The sequence below is a fragment of the Ixodes scapularis genome, unplaced genomic scaffold, assembly GCF_016920785.2.
Source record: "Ixodes scapularis isolate PalLabHiFi unplaced genomic scaffold, ASM1692078v2 PGA_scaffold2__306_contigs__length_199485367, whole genome shotgun sequence".
NCBI lineage: Eukaryota > Metazoa > Arthropoda > Arachnida > Ixodida > Ixodidae > Ixodes > Ixodes scapularis.
In genome coordinates this window covers 56,129,373-56,147,842 of record NW_024609857.1, presented here as the reverse complement: position 1 = coordinate 56,147,842, position 18,470 = coordinate 56,129,373, and the positions used below count along the sequence as shown (strand labels likewise).

The window sequence follows — 18,470 nt, the reverse complement described above, 5'->3', positions numbered from 1 at the left end:
GAGGGCTTCGGCACTTTTATGGAATCCCTGGAAATTAGGAAACCGAGGGGCTCCCAATAATCTCGATTTCCCACATTGGGAACCCATAATTGCACAGTAGCTAGCATCACTGAACAGTTTAGACACACAATACAGTAAACTCTCACTTGAGCGAGCGATAGTTTAACAAAGATTTCAAAATAATGAACTTCAAAAAATCCTCAGCTGTTTTTCTATGCATTCTATGCAAAAATGCTTCAGTTAAACGAATTAACGAAATTCAGAATAGCGAATATTTCAGTTTCACAAACATGATCAGTGGAACCAGGATTAGTTTGGCAAATCATTTCAACGAAGTTCTGTGCTCTGCAGTGCTGGCGTAGCCAAAGCCCGCCGTCGCCGCCTCTGCAACGGCGGCGTATCATCGCTGGCGTTTATAGCGCCGCCGAGGCAAAGTGGCGGTGTGGTAAACAGAAACGAACCACGTGGTATGTCTGTTCTTTTTTTTGTCATCGGTTTTGTTTGGCCATTTTAGTTTTGGGTAACAACAGCAGGACGGCAGTTTGTACGCCCACTTCAAAACGAATACGACGAAACGGAAGCGGTTGTGTCCATCAGACAAGCTCAAAATCCTTCAGCGTCCGGACAACGGTCAAAGGCAACTGGACATTGCAAAGGACTATGGGATTCCACCGTCGACGTTGTCAAGAATAGTGAAGCAAAAGCCGAAGCTTGAAAGAAAAACTGCGTTCAATCCCAACAGAAAACAACTCTGCACGGGATGTTTCAAGCCAGTAGACAATGCCGTTGTAGTATGGCTTTGTCACAGCAACAAGCTGCGACTGAGGAAGTGCAAAAAATATAGACCCTCTCGACAGCCTTGTTACTTTATGCACTTTAAAAGCGTTGGTGCATATGAAAATTAGATTTTTTTTTTCAAAATGAGAGAGGCAGCAACATAACTGCTGTTATGCACTTTGTGTATATCGATGTACATGACTCCATAAATTGCATTTCACACTTTTGACTCGATGTATGCTGTGCCCTATGCTGTTCCATATTCTGGTGAATATATTCAGTTTGGTTAACTTTCAGTTAAGTACACTATTTCCTTGGGTCCTTTGAAATTCTCTATAGAGAGTTTACTTATTAACATGCTGAGAAGAAACCAGCCCTAGAATACAGCTTACCCAATGTAAAATCCTGTTCCAAAAACTGAAAATCATTTTCAAATTTAAATTAATTAACCTGACCACTGTTCTGAAAAGCACACATGGCTTCTTATTAGTACACCACATTAGCGGAAGACAAGTATTTATGTATTCAGCAGGTAGCCAGATTTCCTTTTGGTAGTCTTTAAAGTGAAAAGATCATGGCATTTGTACTTTCAAGGCCAATGTGTGAACTCTGGGCAGAATATGAATTAAGATGTGCCGTAGTGCTTCTAAATTAGTGTCCAGGACAAGTACTACAAAAGCAACTTCTAGGTACTCAAGAGAAGCATATGTGACGCTCCGTACTTATATGGCTGCAATGCATGTTCGCCGATTGATAGGAAAAAATAAGAACTAAATGACAAGGCAGTAGTGTCTGGTGCACCCTATATTGACAGTCTCTTATCTGCATGATGACATATGAAAGTGCCATTTAGGAAAACCTCCGAAGCAACCCCATTGAAAAGAGGCTTAAAACACTGTGCACTTGTGATGTGTGATGGATCATGGTGGTTGTCATGTGTTGAACTGTGTGATAAGTGTGCTGACTTTGCACTTGTGAAGTGTGATGAAGCGATGCACTGACCTGAGCAACTGCAGTGATGATCAGAATGCTATAGAAAATGGGATTGGTTAGGAGGCCCTCGAAAATATTGCGTTCCCCGTGGATCTTGCGGGCGTTCACCTCGTTGAACAGGGTCATCATGACAAACGTGTTGAAGATGATGGTGAAGTGCTCAGAAAGGCGCACCCCCATGCCTGGGTCGATGTCAAAGATCTCTGGGCCTGGAAGGGAACAACCCGGGGACAGGGTTCGACAAGTCTTTTTCCCCGGCCAGGCGTTGCGGGAACAGGCAAAGAAAGCACGGGACAATGTGTGCATAAGGTGTAGGGGAAATTCAGCTTGGCAGTAGCTGCAAGCAAGCTAATGCGAATGACTTCGGACGTTCGTAAACAGTCGAAGTTGACCACTCAATGCAGGACCGAGGCAAGTCGAGGATTTGCTATTTTTGGGGACTTCCCGTAGCTACCGTTTTACCCAATTTTTGGCATACCTCATAAACGCGAGCATAAACAACAGCTCCAGGCGACACTTGTACATACAGGGGCTGCTTCTTTTTAAGCTTCCCTCAATAGATCACTTTCACTCGAAAAGCTTTTAATTTATTTACGTCACAAATCTTGGGTTCCCATCGTAGAAGGTGTCTCGGAGCAGTTGAAATGCATTGTATTTGAAAGATTCTGATGTGCCCCAATTCTAAATCACGGGTAATCCTAGCACCGGGACAGGACCACCTATGCGAAAGAGAGATCAAATCATCCAAGAACAGGATCACATGTGTTCGAAGTAAGTGTCGCTAGCATGGCGTCACAGTTCTTCCACAAAATTTAGTGGGAAAATCGCGACACAGTGACATTACGTCACACAACACAGCGATACCTTACTAAATCTTGTGGGCCATGACATACACGAAACACATATGGGATCTGCCGCAAAATCTCGCCAGTAACGGCGTAAAGAGGCGCACATACCCAGGAAGAGGAGCACGAAAATGACGGTGAGCTGGTAGATGGCGTGGCCCAGAATGTTCTTCATCATGGTGCGGGAGATGAGGGGCTTGGTGCGGCCGTAGGGCTTGCGCACCAGCAGGCTCGTGGTGGGCATCTCTGTGGCCAGTGCAAGGGAGGCCAGGGTGTCCATGATCAGGTTCACCCACAGCATCTGTACCGCCTTCAGGGGACTGTCCTGCACTCACACACAGGGGAGAGAGGGGACATGAGCACCGTGCACTATATAATCCACCAACTTGCAGGTTCCCCGCTAAATTTGGCGAAAAAATTGACATCACGTGACCTATGCACCAATTAAGTTTCCCTGCTCAATTTGGAGGGAAAACTTATCACATCCTTAAAATCCTTTATTCATGAACAATGTATCAACACTAAATCAATGCAACATCATTTCAATATGAGATCACCGAATGACGCACGACTGGCACATGGTCAATCGATCGTCATCATCATATTGTCAAATAAGCAGCAAAGCTGACGCTGTCTAAATGCATCACATTGTGACCAATTAACATTTTTTTTGTATCCTTGTTCTAAAACACACAAACACCACAAAAAAAAAAAAAAATTTTTTTTTTCAGGCGATTTAATACGCCTCGCAAGTGGGCTCATTTTCGTCTTCTGCGCATGAGAAAGGAAGTAGCGGTGACGTCAGAACGCCGAGCCCTGATTGGCTGATCGCGACCCCCTTTCTCAGCGTCGTCTGCTCCTTTGCAACGTCGTCTGCTCGCAACATCGTCTGCGTCTGTCTTACCTTTCCTGCGACTTTCGGAGCGAACTCGACTTGGCCTTTAAGGGAGGGCAGACGAAATAACTCGAGCGGTACGTTGTTTTCGTCTAACAACTAGCAGACGCGCATCAAGGAGGGAAGTCAAAGGACTCACTGGCGAGGTGTCCCGTGGCGCCGAGGTTTGTTTGCTTAGTGTCCACAAGTTCCCTCCCAAATACTTTTTACCTCCATTCGTGTGCGGCGAGACCCCTCACTCTTTAACGGCGCCGGCGGGTTGGCGCAGTTAACGTCGTCTGCTTTACGTCTGCTAGTCAAAGCGATGGCTGCTTTACCTTTCCTGCGTCTGTCGGAGATTCGCCGCTCTTTCACCGGCGAGAGTCACCGTTGCCTCGGGAAACAAGGAGATAACAAGAGGAAGAAATTGACCTCTTAATCTAAAATTGAGGTCAGCGATCAAAGTATAACACGGGAAGGGTTCACAAGGGTCGCGTGGGCATATTCCATTCAGCACGTCTGCCGGTCGTGGGCAGACGGTCGCCGAGTCGCGGAGGGCCTGCTAGGCCTAACTGCCCAGCTCGTTTGGTCGCGTTCGGTGGAATCGTCGCCGTTGGAGCTTTTCCCCGGTGTCTGTGGATCCAGCGTTCTTGTTCGTCGTGCTCTGTTTCAAATAATTTTTACTTTTTTTTTTGCTGCTTTTTGTTGCGTCGGGACGCGTGAGAAGCTCGCGTAGAAAAATAAACGTCCGTGGGTCGTCGCAACCGCGACGCTGTCGGCCATGCTGACTTGATTGTAAGAAGTGCGTAACAGCTTCGGAGCTGTCGTAGGATTTCGCCGTAACCTGCGCAAAACTTACGAAACTTTCGTTTCGTGAATACGAATTTGTTCTTAAGTTTTGTCTTACGCACATTTTTGGCGTAAGATCGTTTCGTGAATCTGGCCTCTGCACTCCCGAAAGTCGCAGGAAAGGTAAGACAGACGCAGACGACGTTGCGAGCAGACGACGTTGCAAAGGAGCAGACGACGCTCAGATAGGGGGGCTCGATCAGCCAATCAGGGCTCGGTGTTCTGACGTCACCGCTACCCCCTGCGCAAGGAGCAGACGAACTTGCCCTCCGCATAAGAATTGGCTGGACTTAATTCAAGCCCCGATCACGGCGCCCCAGTGGCAAACGGGTCCATTTCATCGGAAAGCGTCTGCCGGTCGCTGCGTTGGTTCTGCGCGGGATAGCACTGCAATTTCAAAAATGACTATTCCACACCAAAAAAAAGCCACAACAATTGCTGCATGGTCGGCTACAAAAGCACGTACAAGAACGCACACGGCACAAAGTTTTGCGGCTTCCTTTCAAAGCCTTACACGGTGGAGCTCCGCGTGACTTAGGTGCGACTTGGGCTTAAAGCCGGGTGTGGACTATAGTCGGGAAGAAACGTTGGTGCAAATAAGTCTCTTAACATCCCGATGGTTGGTACACAGCACGAGACAGATAACAGAACCAAGCAATTGCCTTTTTTTTTGTTTTTTTTCCTCTACCTTTTCAGAATTGAAGTCCTATCATAAGAAACACTACCCTAGTATAAACCTTTCCAGCGGCAGTCTCGAACGAAGCGAATTACAGCGCGCGTCCCTGGTTTTGAGAGGGTATGTCACTGTTGCCCGACAGTGTTGGGCTGTGGGTTTTCTAGTCAGTGGGCTGTGGCAGCCTGCATAGGCGTACTTCCGGACGCTGGTGGAGGCTGAATTGCCGCATTCTATTCTTTATTTTGTGTTCTATGGCGAATAGAACCTCTTGGGGTTTTTAAGGATGCAATGCACTATTTTGGGGAACAAAAACAAAGAAATGAAAGCTGTTTTGGTGAGTCCGTGCGTGACAGAACAAATGCAAATGGAATGTTTGTTTCATTTTACGTTGATGTTTTATGGCACTGTGCACTCAGCCGTGTCAATCTACAAAGGTTTTAGCTGTCGAAAATATTCGACCACACAGGATATCCGAACCGCATGGATATTCCCCGCCCACAACATGAAACTCAACGAGTCTCATCAATTGAACAACATATGTTGTACGTACCCCACGGTGCCGCGTTAACCAAACAGGATTTGAGAAAGGTCTCAAATAACACAGCATATCCAATATACAGGATCGACGATAGTCACTTCACGACAATCGGATGGAATCCGGCGTGTTTTGGGGAACATGTAGAAGAGAGCTGCCTTTTTGCACAGCTTCAAAGCAAATGAACGAACATGCCTATTCCGACCCCACAACCCGAACCCGACCCCATCAGCTATTTTTCGCGAAGACCCGGAACATAGCTGGGAAGGCTTTTTGGAGATTATCTCAACGGAAATAATCCTCCAAGAACGTCGAACTGCCTGCGTCACGGGCTGCTTGACGTTGGCTCTCTTTGTTCGTTTCCTGCGAAAGCCGAACAGGCTACGAGCCCTGGTATTCCCTAGCTCTCACAGTGGAAGATAACACAAAAAGGGTAAGCATCCTAAATAGGCAAATGAAGTAAAAACTTCCAAGAAAAGCCGGCGAACTCCGAATGAACAATGCAGGCGGGAAGTCACGCTGACTGGGTTTCCACAGCTCAGGCGGATGCTAGAAGTTTCTGGCTGATAGGGGTCGCTCGATTCGCCAAATAGTGATGGCCAGAGCGCTCTTTTTGCAAAGGTCTATAACTGAAAGTGCTCATTTGTGGCACTAATCAAACTGGTAAATTTTGGTGCCCATCGATGCCTTGTCCAAGCAATATACAAAAATATGCTGATGTCACACTTGCAGTAACCATGTCACACAGAGCACGTACTGAATGTCTTCGCATCCCAGAAGCGATACGCATCAAACGGTACAAGACAGAAATGGAAATTTATCCCGAGAACCGTCAAACCATCGTAGTGCCAGAGCCTGCTCAGCCTCTCCGTTCCTGTGAAGCAGTTCTCAAACGGGGGTTTACGGACCCTTTCGGGTCCTTGAAGGCCTTCTTAGGGTCCCCGAAGCCCTCGACCATGCAATAAACTTCTTTTTTTTTTTTACAGCCGAGCTGTCAAGGATTAGGTTCCCCAGGATCGTGTCCGTGTATGTCGACACAAACCTATCTGGAAAGCTACAGCCATCTATAAGCGACGGCGGCAAGTATGTTTTCTGCCGTCGCTCGTAGATGGCGGCAACCTTTCCAGCTATAATAGAAGAATAGATAGTTGGGTGCGTAGGTGGGAATTCATCGTAGGAAACAGCGCGAAAAACAGACGACGACGAAGAAGAAGCACACAGTGTATCGAGTACAGCTCCGCTGGCTTTCCTTCTTCACGAGAGTGGAAAGGCTGAACGTTTTAATTGATGCTGACCGTCTCACATGTGCACCGAGTCAGTAGGGTTGATTAGTCTATGTTTCAGAGCTTCAAAGTTGGCTTGCATGCATTTAGTTTTCGTTATTTACCCTTTTGTCATCATAATCGTCCTATTATACCCCCCCCCCTTCGTCCTCCTTCACTGGAGGATGGGGCCCTCGAAATATTAGTGGTTGAAAACCACAGTTGCAAAGCATGGGTCCTCAAACTGGGTTCATATGAACCCAGGGGTTTCTCAGAGTACCCACATGAGTTCCCTGAACTCCCAAATTTACTCTAACGTCCCCACAACTCAGTGAAGCAATGTTCCGAACCACTCGTCGACGCAGAACTACAAGCCAAGCACCCTCAGTGTGTGGAACATCGTTCACAAAGTCTGTTGGGTCCTTCACCGCTTTAACGCATCAATGCAGGGGCCAGGATGGGCTTCTCGACTAACGGTCAAAGAGAACTGAGTATGCTCGAGGTCGTTTCAGAACCCCCACTGTACAGACGTAAATGACTGGATTACTAATTCAAACTTGGAGATTTTACGTGCCAAAGCAACTGGCCCGCCCCAGCGGGGGACCGAGGATTCATTTGGATCACCTGAGGATCTTTTGATGTGCAACTGAAATCTCGATTATACGGTGCTTTCGCCACAATAAGCCTTCGTCAGATTGCACGTACTTTGGTCGGGATTCAAACCTGCCACTTGGGGTCCATAGGCCAGTGCTTTGCCTTGGAGTCACTCGAGTAATTGAGTAATTGTGTAATTGTGTTGTGCGTTTGACTCTGATGTGTTTGTCTTTGAATTGTGCTGTGTGTTTATCTTGGATGTCTTTGACGTAGATGGGAAATTTAGCCGGTGCAGTACGACCGCTAACCCAGGGTCTTTGGTGAATCGGGCAGTAGCAATAGACAACTGCACGCCAGTACGATGATCATCCAGACTGAAATGGGCAGGGATGGGGGTCGAACCCAGGGACCCCGGTACTGTAGCACAAGCTTCGGAGCATTAACCCACTCAGCCACCGATCTTCCCGGCGGGGTCGCCTGCACTCACTCTGATTGCGCAGGCACCGGTGAAGGCCACAATGACGGCAACGGTGTTCACCGTCAGTTGGAACTGGAGAAACTTGGCAATGCTGTCGTAGACGTTGCGTCCCCACATCACCGCCTTCACGATGCTGGTGAAGTTGTCGTCGGTCAGGATGATGTCTGAGGCCTCCTTGGCCACGTCCGTGCCGGCTATGCCCTGCACAGACAACACCGTGAGCATTGCACACCCCACGAGCCAACACGGAATGGTCTTCTGGCTACGGAAGCAAAGCTCTCTTAATTTCGATTCCTTCAATTAAAAAATGAATCGACATTTCCTTATTGGTTCCCCACAGTGCTCACTATGTGTTTGTATGAGACTGTAGTAAAATATGTCTGTTCACACATCCTGTGAAGCGCTCTAAATTTGATCTGTTTCCGATTATCGGGCCCACACTTGGCACAGCGTCGTTGAGGAAAGCCAGGCGGGAAGAGAAGAGGAGCCCGGGCAGACATCCACCCACCATGGCAAAGCCGACGTCTGCCTTCTTGAGGGCGGGCCCGTCGTTGGTGCCATCTCCCGTGACGGCCACCACCTCCCGGTTGTCGTGCAGCTTGCTCTCAATGATGCCCTTCACCAGGTTGTACTTGTCCTGCGGGGACGAGCGGGCCAGCACCCGCAGCCGGGGCCACACCTTGTCCAGCAGCGCCTGCTGGATCTGGGACGGACAAGGAGGGATGGTGGCTCAAACATGGCTCGGCAAAGCGAAATGGGACGCAGGGTTGTGCCAAAGGTAGGGTCCCGTCGAAGGCTCTCTTTTTGAGTCACTATAAGGTGCTATCGATACTGGGGCTCGCTCTAACCGAGGGCTGCGCTTCCGACGCCGTCTTCTAATAGGTGCAGTGAGCAGACCGAGTGCGTCGTCTGCGGACGGTGCCAGTCCGGAGACGAGACTACAATCGCAGCCCTCGGTTCTCACGGTTGTGGTGCCCGAAGCGCGTCTCTGACAAGCGTGTTTAGCGTCCTTTCCCGACCATACATCAAAAGTGGTCCTCAAGTGGCAACTGATGACGTCGCAGAAGCCGGAGCGTTACGCTGTTGCATGTCACGATCCTGGCGGTTAGTCGTAGAAATGCCGACAAAAAGCACAAGCAAACGCAAGTGTCGCTGTCTTCACAGCAACCCAACTTCCAGCTGCCGAAGCTTCCGTAGACCGCCACATTGAAGAGTGACCTGCAGTAGAGCAGGTGTCCACCACATCCACCACTGCTGCTGGGACACCGCCAGGATCACGACCAGTGACAGCATGGCACTTTTATGACATAGCCAGGTAGAAATCGAGGGACCGTTTTTTTGGACGTGGCAAACACGCCCAGTTGGAGACGCGCTCCAGGCACCATAACGTGATTGCTTGTCTCGACATCCGCCGCGATCGCATCTATAGTGTCGATCGTCATTTTTGTGGGAAGGAAGCACTGTCTTGAAATTTCACAAGGCCCAGCCCCATCCACAAAAGGTTGCTCACGAGGCGTAGATCGCTACGCACGAGTGTCCATTTTTCTGGCCGGTCATTAAATGTGCAATTCTGCCGTACCATTGTCCCGCTTGCCCACCCACGTTCCAAAGGAGGCCTCACCTCTCCGCTCGAGTCTCGTATCCGACGGTTGAGCTCCTTCCCCTCGAGCACGAGGAAGTCGTCGCCAGGCTTGATGATGCCACACTTGAGCGCAATCGACCGGGCCGTGTTGACATTGTCGCCCGTCACCATGCGCACCGTAATGCCCGCCCGCTGGCATTTGCGGATAGCCTCCGGCACCTGCAACCGGAGGAAACCTCCCTGGTGAGTGCCATGCTCAAATCGGAGGAATTAGACGAACTGCAAGAAGGCCGAAAGGAGAGTGTAGCTGCGCCATGTGAAGGAAGCCTACCATAGTGACCGGCAAAGTGAAAACGGCAGGGCATCTCTTTGGAATGCCAGATGTGAGTCCCACTGAAGGCCTGTTCACACTCTTGCGACCGAGTAAGACCGAGAGAGACCAGACCCATTTTTAAGCCTCTTGCGATCTCTTAGGACCAGCTCCGCTGCAGCGCATCCGGTCCTAAGAAGTCGTAAAAGGCTTAAAAACCGGTCTGGTCTCTCTCGGTCTAACTCGGGCGCAAGAGTGTGAACGGCACTTGAGACTCGAGTTCAATCGGTGAGAACGCAAGTCCTGGCTGAACACCACTGCGTCCAATCTGTGACCGGTGCACTGCACAGTAGCAACACCCCCGAAAGCAAGCCCTGCGGGTATTGCTTCTCCGCAGTGTACCAGTGCTCGGCAAGATGTGTACGCAACAGGGCTAACCCGCTGCGATTAACACTTCGAAAAGTAAGAATATTGAAGTTTGTCTTGAAGCAAATATCAAATAGCACTATTATTCGAAACTACTATTGGAAAATTTGAATAATCGCACAACACTAATCAAAGTTCAAGGACATGAGTACCGTAATATACCGAGTCATCGCCCACCCCCCTGCCGCCCGAGATTCATAAAAAAAAAGTGGAGTGGGCCTTGCCTCAGTGGGTAAGTACAGAAAGTTACGAAAAACTTTCAGCCTTTCCACTCTGGTAAAGAAGGAAGACGAGCAAAGCTGTACGCTCGTCCCTACAGTAGACTCATTAATTCAAATTACAGGAAGTCACAGGTTTTAGTTTGAATTATCAGAAGTTTGAATTATCAGAAATTCATCTAAACATGATACTAGACGACATTATGATTTGTTACATGGATAGCTACTCATACAAAGCAGAGTTTTGCCAGTTTCCTCTACGCAGGCCTAATTATAAGCAAGTACAGGCATAACACATTGGTGAAAGAGTTGTGACGTTAAGTGTATTCATCCGACAAAAAAGTTGTCGATTGTGGACTGTTTAGACAGCACATACGATCTCAAAACAAAATTTTCAATCCCAGCCAACGCAAGTAGCTCTTTACGGGACTCTTCCTTTGCAGACAGAAATTTCTGGAGTTGAGCGATGTGCTCAAAGCTGTGGCTGTGACAGTTGGTAGCAAGTCATCCCTTTCTTCATCGTCATCTTCACTCTCACTGCTGCACTGTGCAGGCATTTCTTCCTGTACTATGTCCTCTAATGAGTCATCACGAGAAACACACGCATCGTCGTCAAGACTAGCATATTCCGCCAGCTCGGCGTTCACATTATGTGCTTCAAGGCCAGAAAGCATGATGCCATTGAGCTGGTCCTTATCCTCAATGTCGTCTTGGTCATCATTGCTAGTCTTGAAACACATAATGGGAACGCTGTTTTCCGCTAATGTGTGCCCGCTTGAGCCCCATTGAGTGCGTAACATTCCGAGCACCAATGCACTGCAGAGAAGCAACACTCGCAAAAGCAAGCTCCGCAGGTATTGCTTCTCTGCGGTGCACCGGTTCTCGGAAGAGGCGCACTCAAAGGGGCCGCGAGAACAAAAGAGTATGAATTAAGCGAAAACGCCGTTCGAATTACCGTATTTGCACGAATATAACGCGAGTTTTTTTTTCGAAATTACGTGCTCCAAAACGCACCTCGCGTTATATTCGGAATGGAGTTCAGCCGCGAGGCGCGCGAGTCTGGAAAAAGCCAGAGGAGAAAGTCATCCCTCCGGCTCAATGCAAAAGATCCAATGGGAAAAGAAGTGGGGGTGCGGAGGGGCATTTTTTAGCCATTGGGCCACGTGAAGGGGCAAATATAAAACATAAAAAAGCATTTTTCTCGCTTTTGTGTTTTTACAACGCGCGCACGCCGCACGCGTGCGCGTCATGCGGGAATGCGGGCACCGGCCAATTCGAGCCAAGCCAAGCCGGGCCAAGTCAAGTCAACACAAGCCAAGCCAAGACCACCGACCGCGTGCAACACGAGGCATTTGTTTACGAAGAGGGACCAGTACAAGAAGTGTGATCGTGTATCGGGTTCAGCTGTCTTTTCTCTGCCTGCGCATTGCTTAGTTTCTGCTCCAGAGTGGTCTGGCGTTTGTGTGTTGGCGCTTCTGCTTCCACGCCTTGTTTGGATTGTGGGCTGCCGAGGAGCTCCCACGGAAGAAAAACTACCAGACAAGCAGGTGCCGTGCTTATCTGCGTAGTCGCCAAGTGGAAGGACCTGAGCAGAGAGGATGAGTGCAGTCAAAACATAAACTGATATTTCTTCTATTTCCATTTACTTTTCACTTCTGCTGTGCCCCCGACTGCGAGAAATTGACGCGGCATCGGTTTGCGTTATAATAGTAATAATATTTTTTTTCTTTTTGGGGGCATCAAAAACTGCCCTCGCGTTATATTCGTGGTCGCGTTATATTCGTGCAAATACGGTAGGCGACTTATAAATACATTAAAAACATAGCGGGACAACCAAAATTTTCAAATCTGTTTGAATTAACCGGAAGTATGAAATATCAAAGTTTGAATTATCGTGAGCCTATTGTATTGTTTCTTCTTTGTCCTTGTCTGTTTTGCGCGCTGTTTCCTACAATGAATTCCCACCAACTCGCCCCACTATCCCTTCTACTATGATAGCTGGAAAGGTTGCTTCGCTCATAGATGGTGGTAGCTGTCCAGAGTTTTGCGTAGTTTTGTGTCTACATTTGTTTGGTACCAGACACGAAAGTGGGGAAACTAGCCCTTCGCAGCTCCGCTGTAAAAAAGCTAAACAGAACGCCAATTTTTTTGTATATATCTAGCGCAGCTGCACAAGAGATACATTAAACTCAAAACTCGAATTAGTTTTGATTGTTTCATGCAAGAAATGCTCATGAAAGGATGTTTGACTATAGCAAGGTTCATTGCTTCCATACGTGCAATGAATACCACTGATCAGCATACAGCACAAACACTTGTTCCATGAAGGCTGATTTCTTACTACGCTTTGTTCTCTTCGTTAAAAAAAAATATAGACAAGAAAATAGAAAAACCGACAAAGCGGAACGAACGAACGAACAAGCGGGCAAAAGAAGCGACGAAGAGCGATGCTGGGGAAGCAGGAAAGCCGGCGATCGCGTTGGCAAATACTTTGGAGTCGGGCCAAGTTGGGCGCCTTGTCAATCACAAGGAACAGGCAGGCTCTTGAGCAACTTTCTTGTTTTGTGCATAAAGGCGTGCGTCCGTGCTATCAATGCGGGTTGAGACGTTGTTGCACCGTGGCATGGACAGCACCATGAACACGGAGCTCGAAATGGGATGCTTTACAAACGTCTGCATGCAGCAACCCAGCAAATCTTTATTTACCCATTGGCTTTGTCTCAAAACATTGCACAACCTCACCAACCACGGTCGCAATGTTCCAGGAGAAGGGAGCGGGTTCGCGGTGATTTCAGTGGAAATGGACTTGGACCTTACGCTCTACAGTTACATTCCAGGATATGGGGCGTTCGCTCACCTCGCTATCCCTGAATTGGGAAATGCATGTGTTTCCTTCCCTTTTTTTCTTTTTTTTGAACAAGCTTTTTTTATAGGCAAAACAAAGTTTTATTTTGTTATCTCCATCGTTTTCCTTTCGCACGGACGTACACCGACTTCGGGGTCGCGGAAATCAGGGAGGAAATGCATGAACAAATTAAAGTGTCTTTCCATCCTTCGTTTTACTTTGTCACGGACGTCCTCCAACCGTAAGGTCCGCGGCTGCGTCATTTGGGTAGGATGAATGTTCACGGATTGCGAAGTCCGCATTGAGGTATTTGTAGGGGTGGGCGATCACACAGTGTTATATTGGAAATCGATATTCGCCCAAAAAGTGGGGTGGGTGATGTATATTACGGTAGTTGCCGAAGCGGAGGTTTCAAGGCAAAAATTCTCTCCATTCCATTTGTCTAAAAACAATCGGCGCCTCAACAGGGAAGAAAGCGGGTGCCGACCTCTGCTCGGACGGGGTCCTCAATGCCCACGACGCAAAGGCAGGTGAGGTCCCGGATGATGTTGTCCTCGTCCTCCCAGTCCGGCTCCTCCTGCAGCTGCACATCGTTGCTCTTGGCCGTGCCCGAGAGCACATAGTCCTTGTAGGCCACGCAGATGGTTCGCAGGCCATTGGACGCCATCGGCTCGATCACAGTGCGCACCAGGCGGTCTTGCTCGTCCGACCCAAAGCTCTCCAGCTGGCCCCCGTTGCCGTAGAGGTACTTGCACCTGGCGTGGAGGGGAGAAAGCCCGTGTCAACCCAATGGGTTTGGCCACAGGAAGGTGATTGTGCGCGATGAAGAGGGTTAATAAGGGAGACGAATGGGAAGAAAAAAGGAAGGAAAAAGCAGTAACAGTGACAGTGAAGGTTAAGCTCGAGAATGGCAGGACCATCGTTGCCAACGAGTTGCTCCTAATTTAAGATGAGACCCTAACTGCAAATATTGTGCTGATTTTTTGTGTTCTGTCCTATCCTGACAATTAAAAAAAGATTTTAAGAAGAGTTCACTCACAGGGTATTTATGCTCACCAAGTTTTTTATTTGCACATGACATATGAGAGCCCAACTACCCAGAACACAATTTTCGGCTCGAAATTCGCTTTCTTTCTGCCCAAAAACTGCCAATCAACAACTGGTTGGTTTGAGTCACGCTCACTCTCTTCTCCATGGTCACCTGCAGTTCTCTATGGTTTAGACAAACACACCAAATATAATCAAAGTCGTCGGCCATCAAAAACACATGCTCAATATTAAAAATATAAAAAAAATTGTAGAGCCCTTCCACTTTAAGTGAAGATGAAGGACCAGCGAAGCATTTATCTTTACGACGTCTAGGACGACGCCTAGAGGACGACGTCTAGGACGGCCTCAAGGACGACTTCTAGGACGACCCTGAGGATGATGCCTAGAGGACAACGTCTAAGATGACCACAAGGACGATTTCTAAGATGACAACGAGAATGACTTCTCGGACGACCTCAAGGACGACTTCAAGGACGACTCCTAGGACGACCTCGAGGACAACGTCTAAGACAACCTCGAGTGCGATGTCTAGAACAACCTCAAGGACGACTTCTATGATGACCTCGAGGACGATTCCTAGAGATGATAACAAGGGATCAGGACCACGACCTCTAGGACGACCTCAAAAACGATGCTTAGAGATGGTAACAAGGGATCAGGACCTCACTATCTAATAACGCCAAGGAAGGCTGGCTCACGCTGGTTGCCCCCTCTTTTTATTTTTATTTATTCATACTTGCCACCACCAATAGTGAGTTTTTTGCCAACATCCACGGATGCATTTTTTCCCAGATACTAACCCATAACAGCCTTCGCTGCAAAAAAATATGATACCCATTTTTCGTGACTTGTAAAAAGCTGCAACGACGTTGATTGAAAAAAAAAAGTTCTGCAGGAAACCGGAAGCACTCTGTGCATTCTCTGCATAATTCTCAACATGGCGTTGTATCACAGACTGGACAGCTGAACGAAGCGGACCAAGCGATGGCGGCAGACGACTGGCGTGGAACCTCTACTTCAGAACTGTTATTCGCAGTATCGGCGAATCTGTCTAGATGTAAAAGAGAAATCGTTTACCGATCAAAACAATCAGGATTTATTCCATACGACACACCCGACCACCAAGGTGATTCGCACGAAGACGTCGCCAAGTCATCATCTCTTCTCCTGGCTGAAGACATTGCTCATCTTATGAACGCGAATTGGTAAAAGGTTGAAAAACGTGCCAATGTTTTTCAGCCTCTTACCAATTCGTTAAAGTGCAATGTGCAACGAGCAAATTTTTCATATGCCTCGCACAACCAAAACAGGAAAAAAGAGAAAATGCGGCTCGGTGAAGCCACATGACTTCCGGCAACTCTTTCCTCCTCTACATTTCTCCTTCCTTCCCAGTCCAGTTTCGGTCCCGGCTTCGAGCAGTTGCGTTTTTTTTACTTTATTAAAAATATATGTTATGCTGTAGCAACGTATTGATTGGATAGTCTTCTGACACCATATTAAATTACCTGGCAAAAAATTTTAAAAAATGTTTTGGGGCGTGTCAGTGTCCCTTTAAGGTTTCCTTGCAACATGCTAGCTTTGACCAGCTCTATCAGTCTCATTTAACCTCCAACTTCGCTGAAGCAAAAAGCGCTAGAGTAGACAAATCCACTTAAAAAAGGGACACAGTGCACATGTGCGAAGAGCGCACCCCCAAACCAGCAGTTCTTCGTCAAAGACGCACGAGATGCAGTCTCCGAAAAGTCGATGCCCTCGGCTTGTGCAAGCTCACCAAACGAGGAGAAGGAAGAAGGAGAGGGGCTCACTTCTTGAGGACAATCTCGGAGGCCCCCTTGGTGTAGACGCGGAAGCCTCGTCCTCCGTCGAGGGCGACAACTGTGCTCATGGACTTGCGGACAGAGTTGAAGGTGTACACCTTGTGGAGCATCTCTTCGGGCACATCGTCCCTCACGCTCTGGTAGTCCTTGCCCAGGTCCAGCACGAAGCCCAGCAGGGCACACTCTGTCTTGTTGCCTACCTGTTTGGGCTGGCCTCCATCCTCCGATGGCTGCATGCACAGGGAAAGAAACGAGCAGGGTCACGATGGTTCAGACGATGCAGGAGAAAGATGCAGAGCAGAGGGGTCACCTCAGACTACGGTACGGGATACACAAAACAGGACCAAACGAGCAAACTTGCACGAAGGAAGACATATGAAAGAAAGACATTTTCAGTGTGTGTAGCAAATTATCATTTTAAAATTCCCCAACTTTTCCAGGTTTTCCCTGACAATTTCAGGTGAAATTCCCTGACCACTGTAGAGGCGATTAGATATATAAGACCATTACAACACAAGGCACTGAGCCTTGTGAGGATCATTTCGCAAGGGCTTAATCCAACATGCTTATTCCGGAATATTCGAGTTCGTCCAGTCCGGATTAAATGAGCACTTTCTTGCCGCCGACATCGTCAGTGAGGAGGCCACTTCCGGAAACACGATGAAAACACGACGCTCAACCACACAGACCAATAAACAAATGGCAGCATGGCCGCTAGATGCACACCTTCAGATACTTTCGGCTTAAAGGACACATGCAAAGGAAAGATACATTCTTTTTTTTAACAGCAGTGATGGAGGCGGCATTTGACCTTTTGTAGCAGGTTCTGTAGCAGGCAAAATATTGGTTTGGAGCAGCCACTGACGCTTCTGGAGCAGATGCCAACATCTGTTAGCACATCAGTTGAGAATGAGAAAGTACTTGCATCTCTAAATGAGTTCATTTGCGAGTGATCAAGGGTTCCTCTTTGATACTCAAGCATATTACTTCTCACCGCTTGCGATAAGAATAGATACGGAGTAAAAGTAAAACACTGTCTTCTTAAATAAGGCAGAGTGGGTTTCATTCACAACGGGTATAAAAGATGGTTGAAAAGTGAATCATAGCGCAACATTTCATTGGGATAAACCCTCTCTCCCCTCCCCATTTTACACTCACTAATTTGTTTAGCCTGCAAATATAATTTATGTAAAATGCCAGCATGAACCAGCATATCCGCCAACGTCTACTAATAAAATGCATCCCGCAAGTTTAATGAACCTACCAAACTCCATAAAGTGGAAAAACAACCGCCCAAAAATAGTCGAAAAGCCTACAGTTGCGCTTTAAAGGTGACACAACCTTTTAGCAGCGTGGGAACCAGAGTTACGTCAAAGTTCGCTGCTCTTTCGATCAACAGCCGTACAGGAACTACCGTGACTACTCTACTTATTCAAATGTATATAGTCCCGTGTTCGTTTGTTTTTTTTTCTCACTTTTTTTTCTTTGATGTTGTTGTTGTTGCTTTTTAATATCAACCTAGAATTAGAACAAAGAAGGTCGACCTGTAATAATCCTAAGCATAATTTGCGTGCCTGTCGCGCTAAGTAAGGCGCTCCACCAGGTCAGGGTGGGGGGGGGCCTTGTCAGGTAAAGTCTGTTTACCTTTTGCCCACTCACCCGTGGTGACTCAAGAAGTCCAAATAAAGGTTATTATTATTATTATTATAGCACCCTGGTGCAAAACGGTGAAGCTCGACACGCGCACGCTGGTGAGAGGCGGTGAAAGTTGATGCAAGCGGCACAAGTGCCACGGTACCCTGCAGCCACGGAATGAAGGCATGTGGCAGACATGACAATCAAGTGACCTGATCAGGAGTACGAGACTCCGGTTCTGTTTTATCACAGTAGCCGTAGTCGGAAATTCTACTATTTTGCAAAGTTTTCTGGGGACTCTTAGTTCCTTACATCGACGACATTTTCTAGAAATTAAGATGATGTCGGCGACCAACCAGCCAGCGTATCAGCCGGCCAGAGCTGCTTATGCCCAGCATCAATGGCTCTGGCCGGTTGACTTGCAGCATCAAAGCGTGACATCGTGGTATTCGTCATCTCCTTGTACGCGTTCATCGGCTAAACCAATCGAGTGCAGCGAATCTCCCATGACTTGCGCTTTTAGTGTGCGTGTTTGTGGCTGTATGTGTTCGAGCCTTCAACTGTGCTCTGACTTAAGACGAAACAAACAAAACTGCGAGTAGAGATGCCGTGAAATTCATATGTGTACAATTTTTCTTCCCTTTTTCCTTTTCTGAATATTAAGATCAACCAATAAAAAAATATTAATTTTGTTTGCTTCAAGC

The 18,470-nt window shown here is 47.7% G+C and overlaps 1 protein-coding gene across 25 annotated transcripts in view; it reads right to left on the bottom strand.

Annotated features, from left to right (window-relative positions):
* Positions 1-18,470, bottom strand: part of LOC8037831 (plasma membrane calcium-transporting ATPase 3) — a 393,495-nt gene that overhangs the window by 32,404 nt on the left and 342,621 nt on the right. For all 25 annotated transcript variants that reach the window (XM_040501873.2, XM_029992241.4, XM_040501879.2 and 22 more), the window contains 7 exons: positions 16,120-16,361; positions 13,752-14,019; positions 9,505-9,684; positions 8,392-8,586; positions 7,893-8,084; positions 2,727-2,940; positions 1,780-1,979 (listed from right to left, as the gene is read on the bottom strand). In XM_040501873.2, coding sequence (XP_040357807.1) covers positions 1,780-1,979; positions 2,727-2,940; positions 7,893-8,084; positions 8,392-8,586; positions 9,505-9,684; positions 13,752-14,019; positions 16,120-16,361 — 1,491 coding nt within the window. The remainder of the gene's footprint in view (positions 1-1,779; positions 1,980-2,726; positions 2,941-7,892; positions 8,085-8,391; positions 8,587-9,504; positions 9,685-13,751; positions 14,020-16,119; positions 16,362-18,470) is intronic.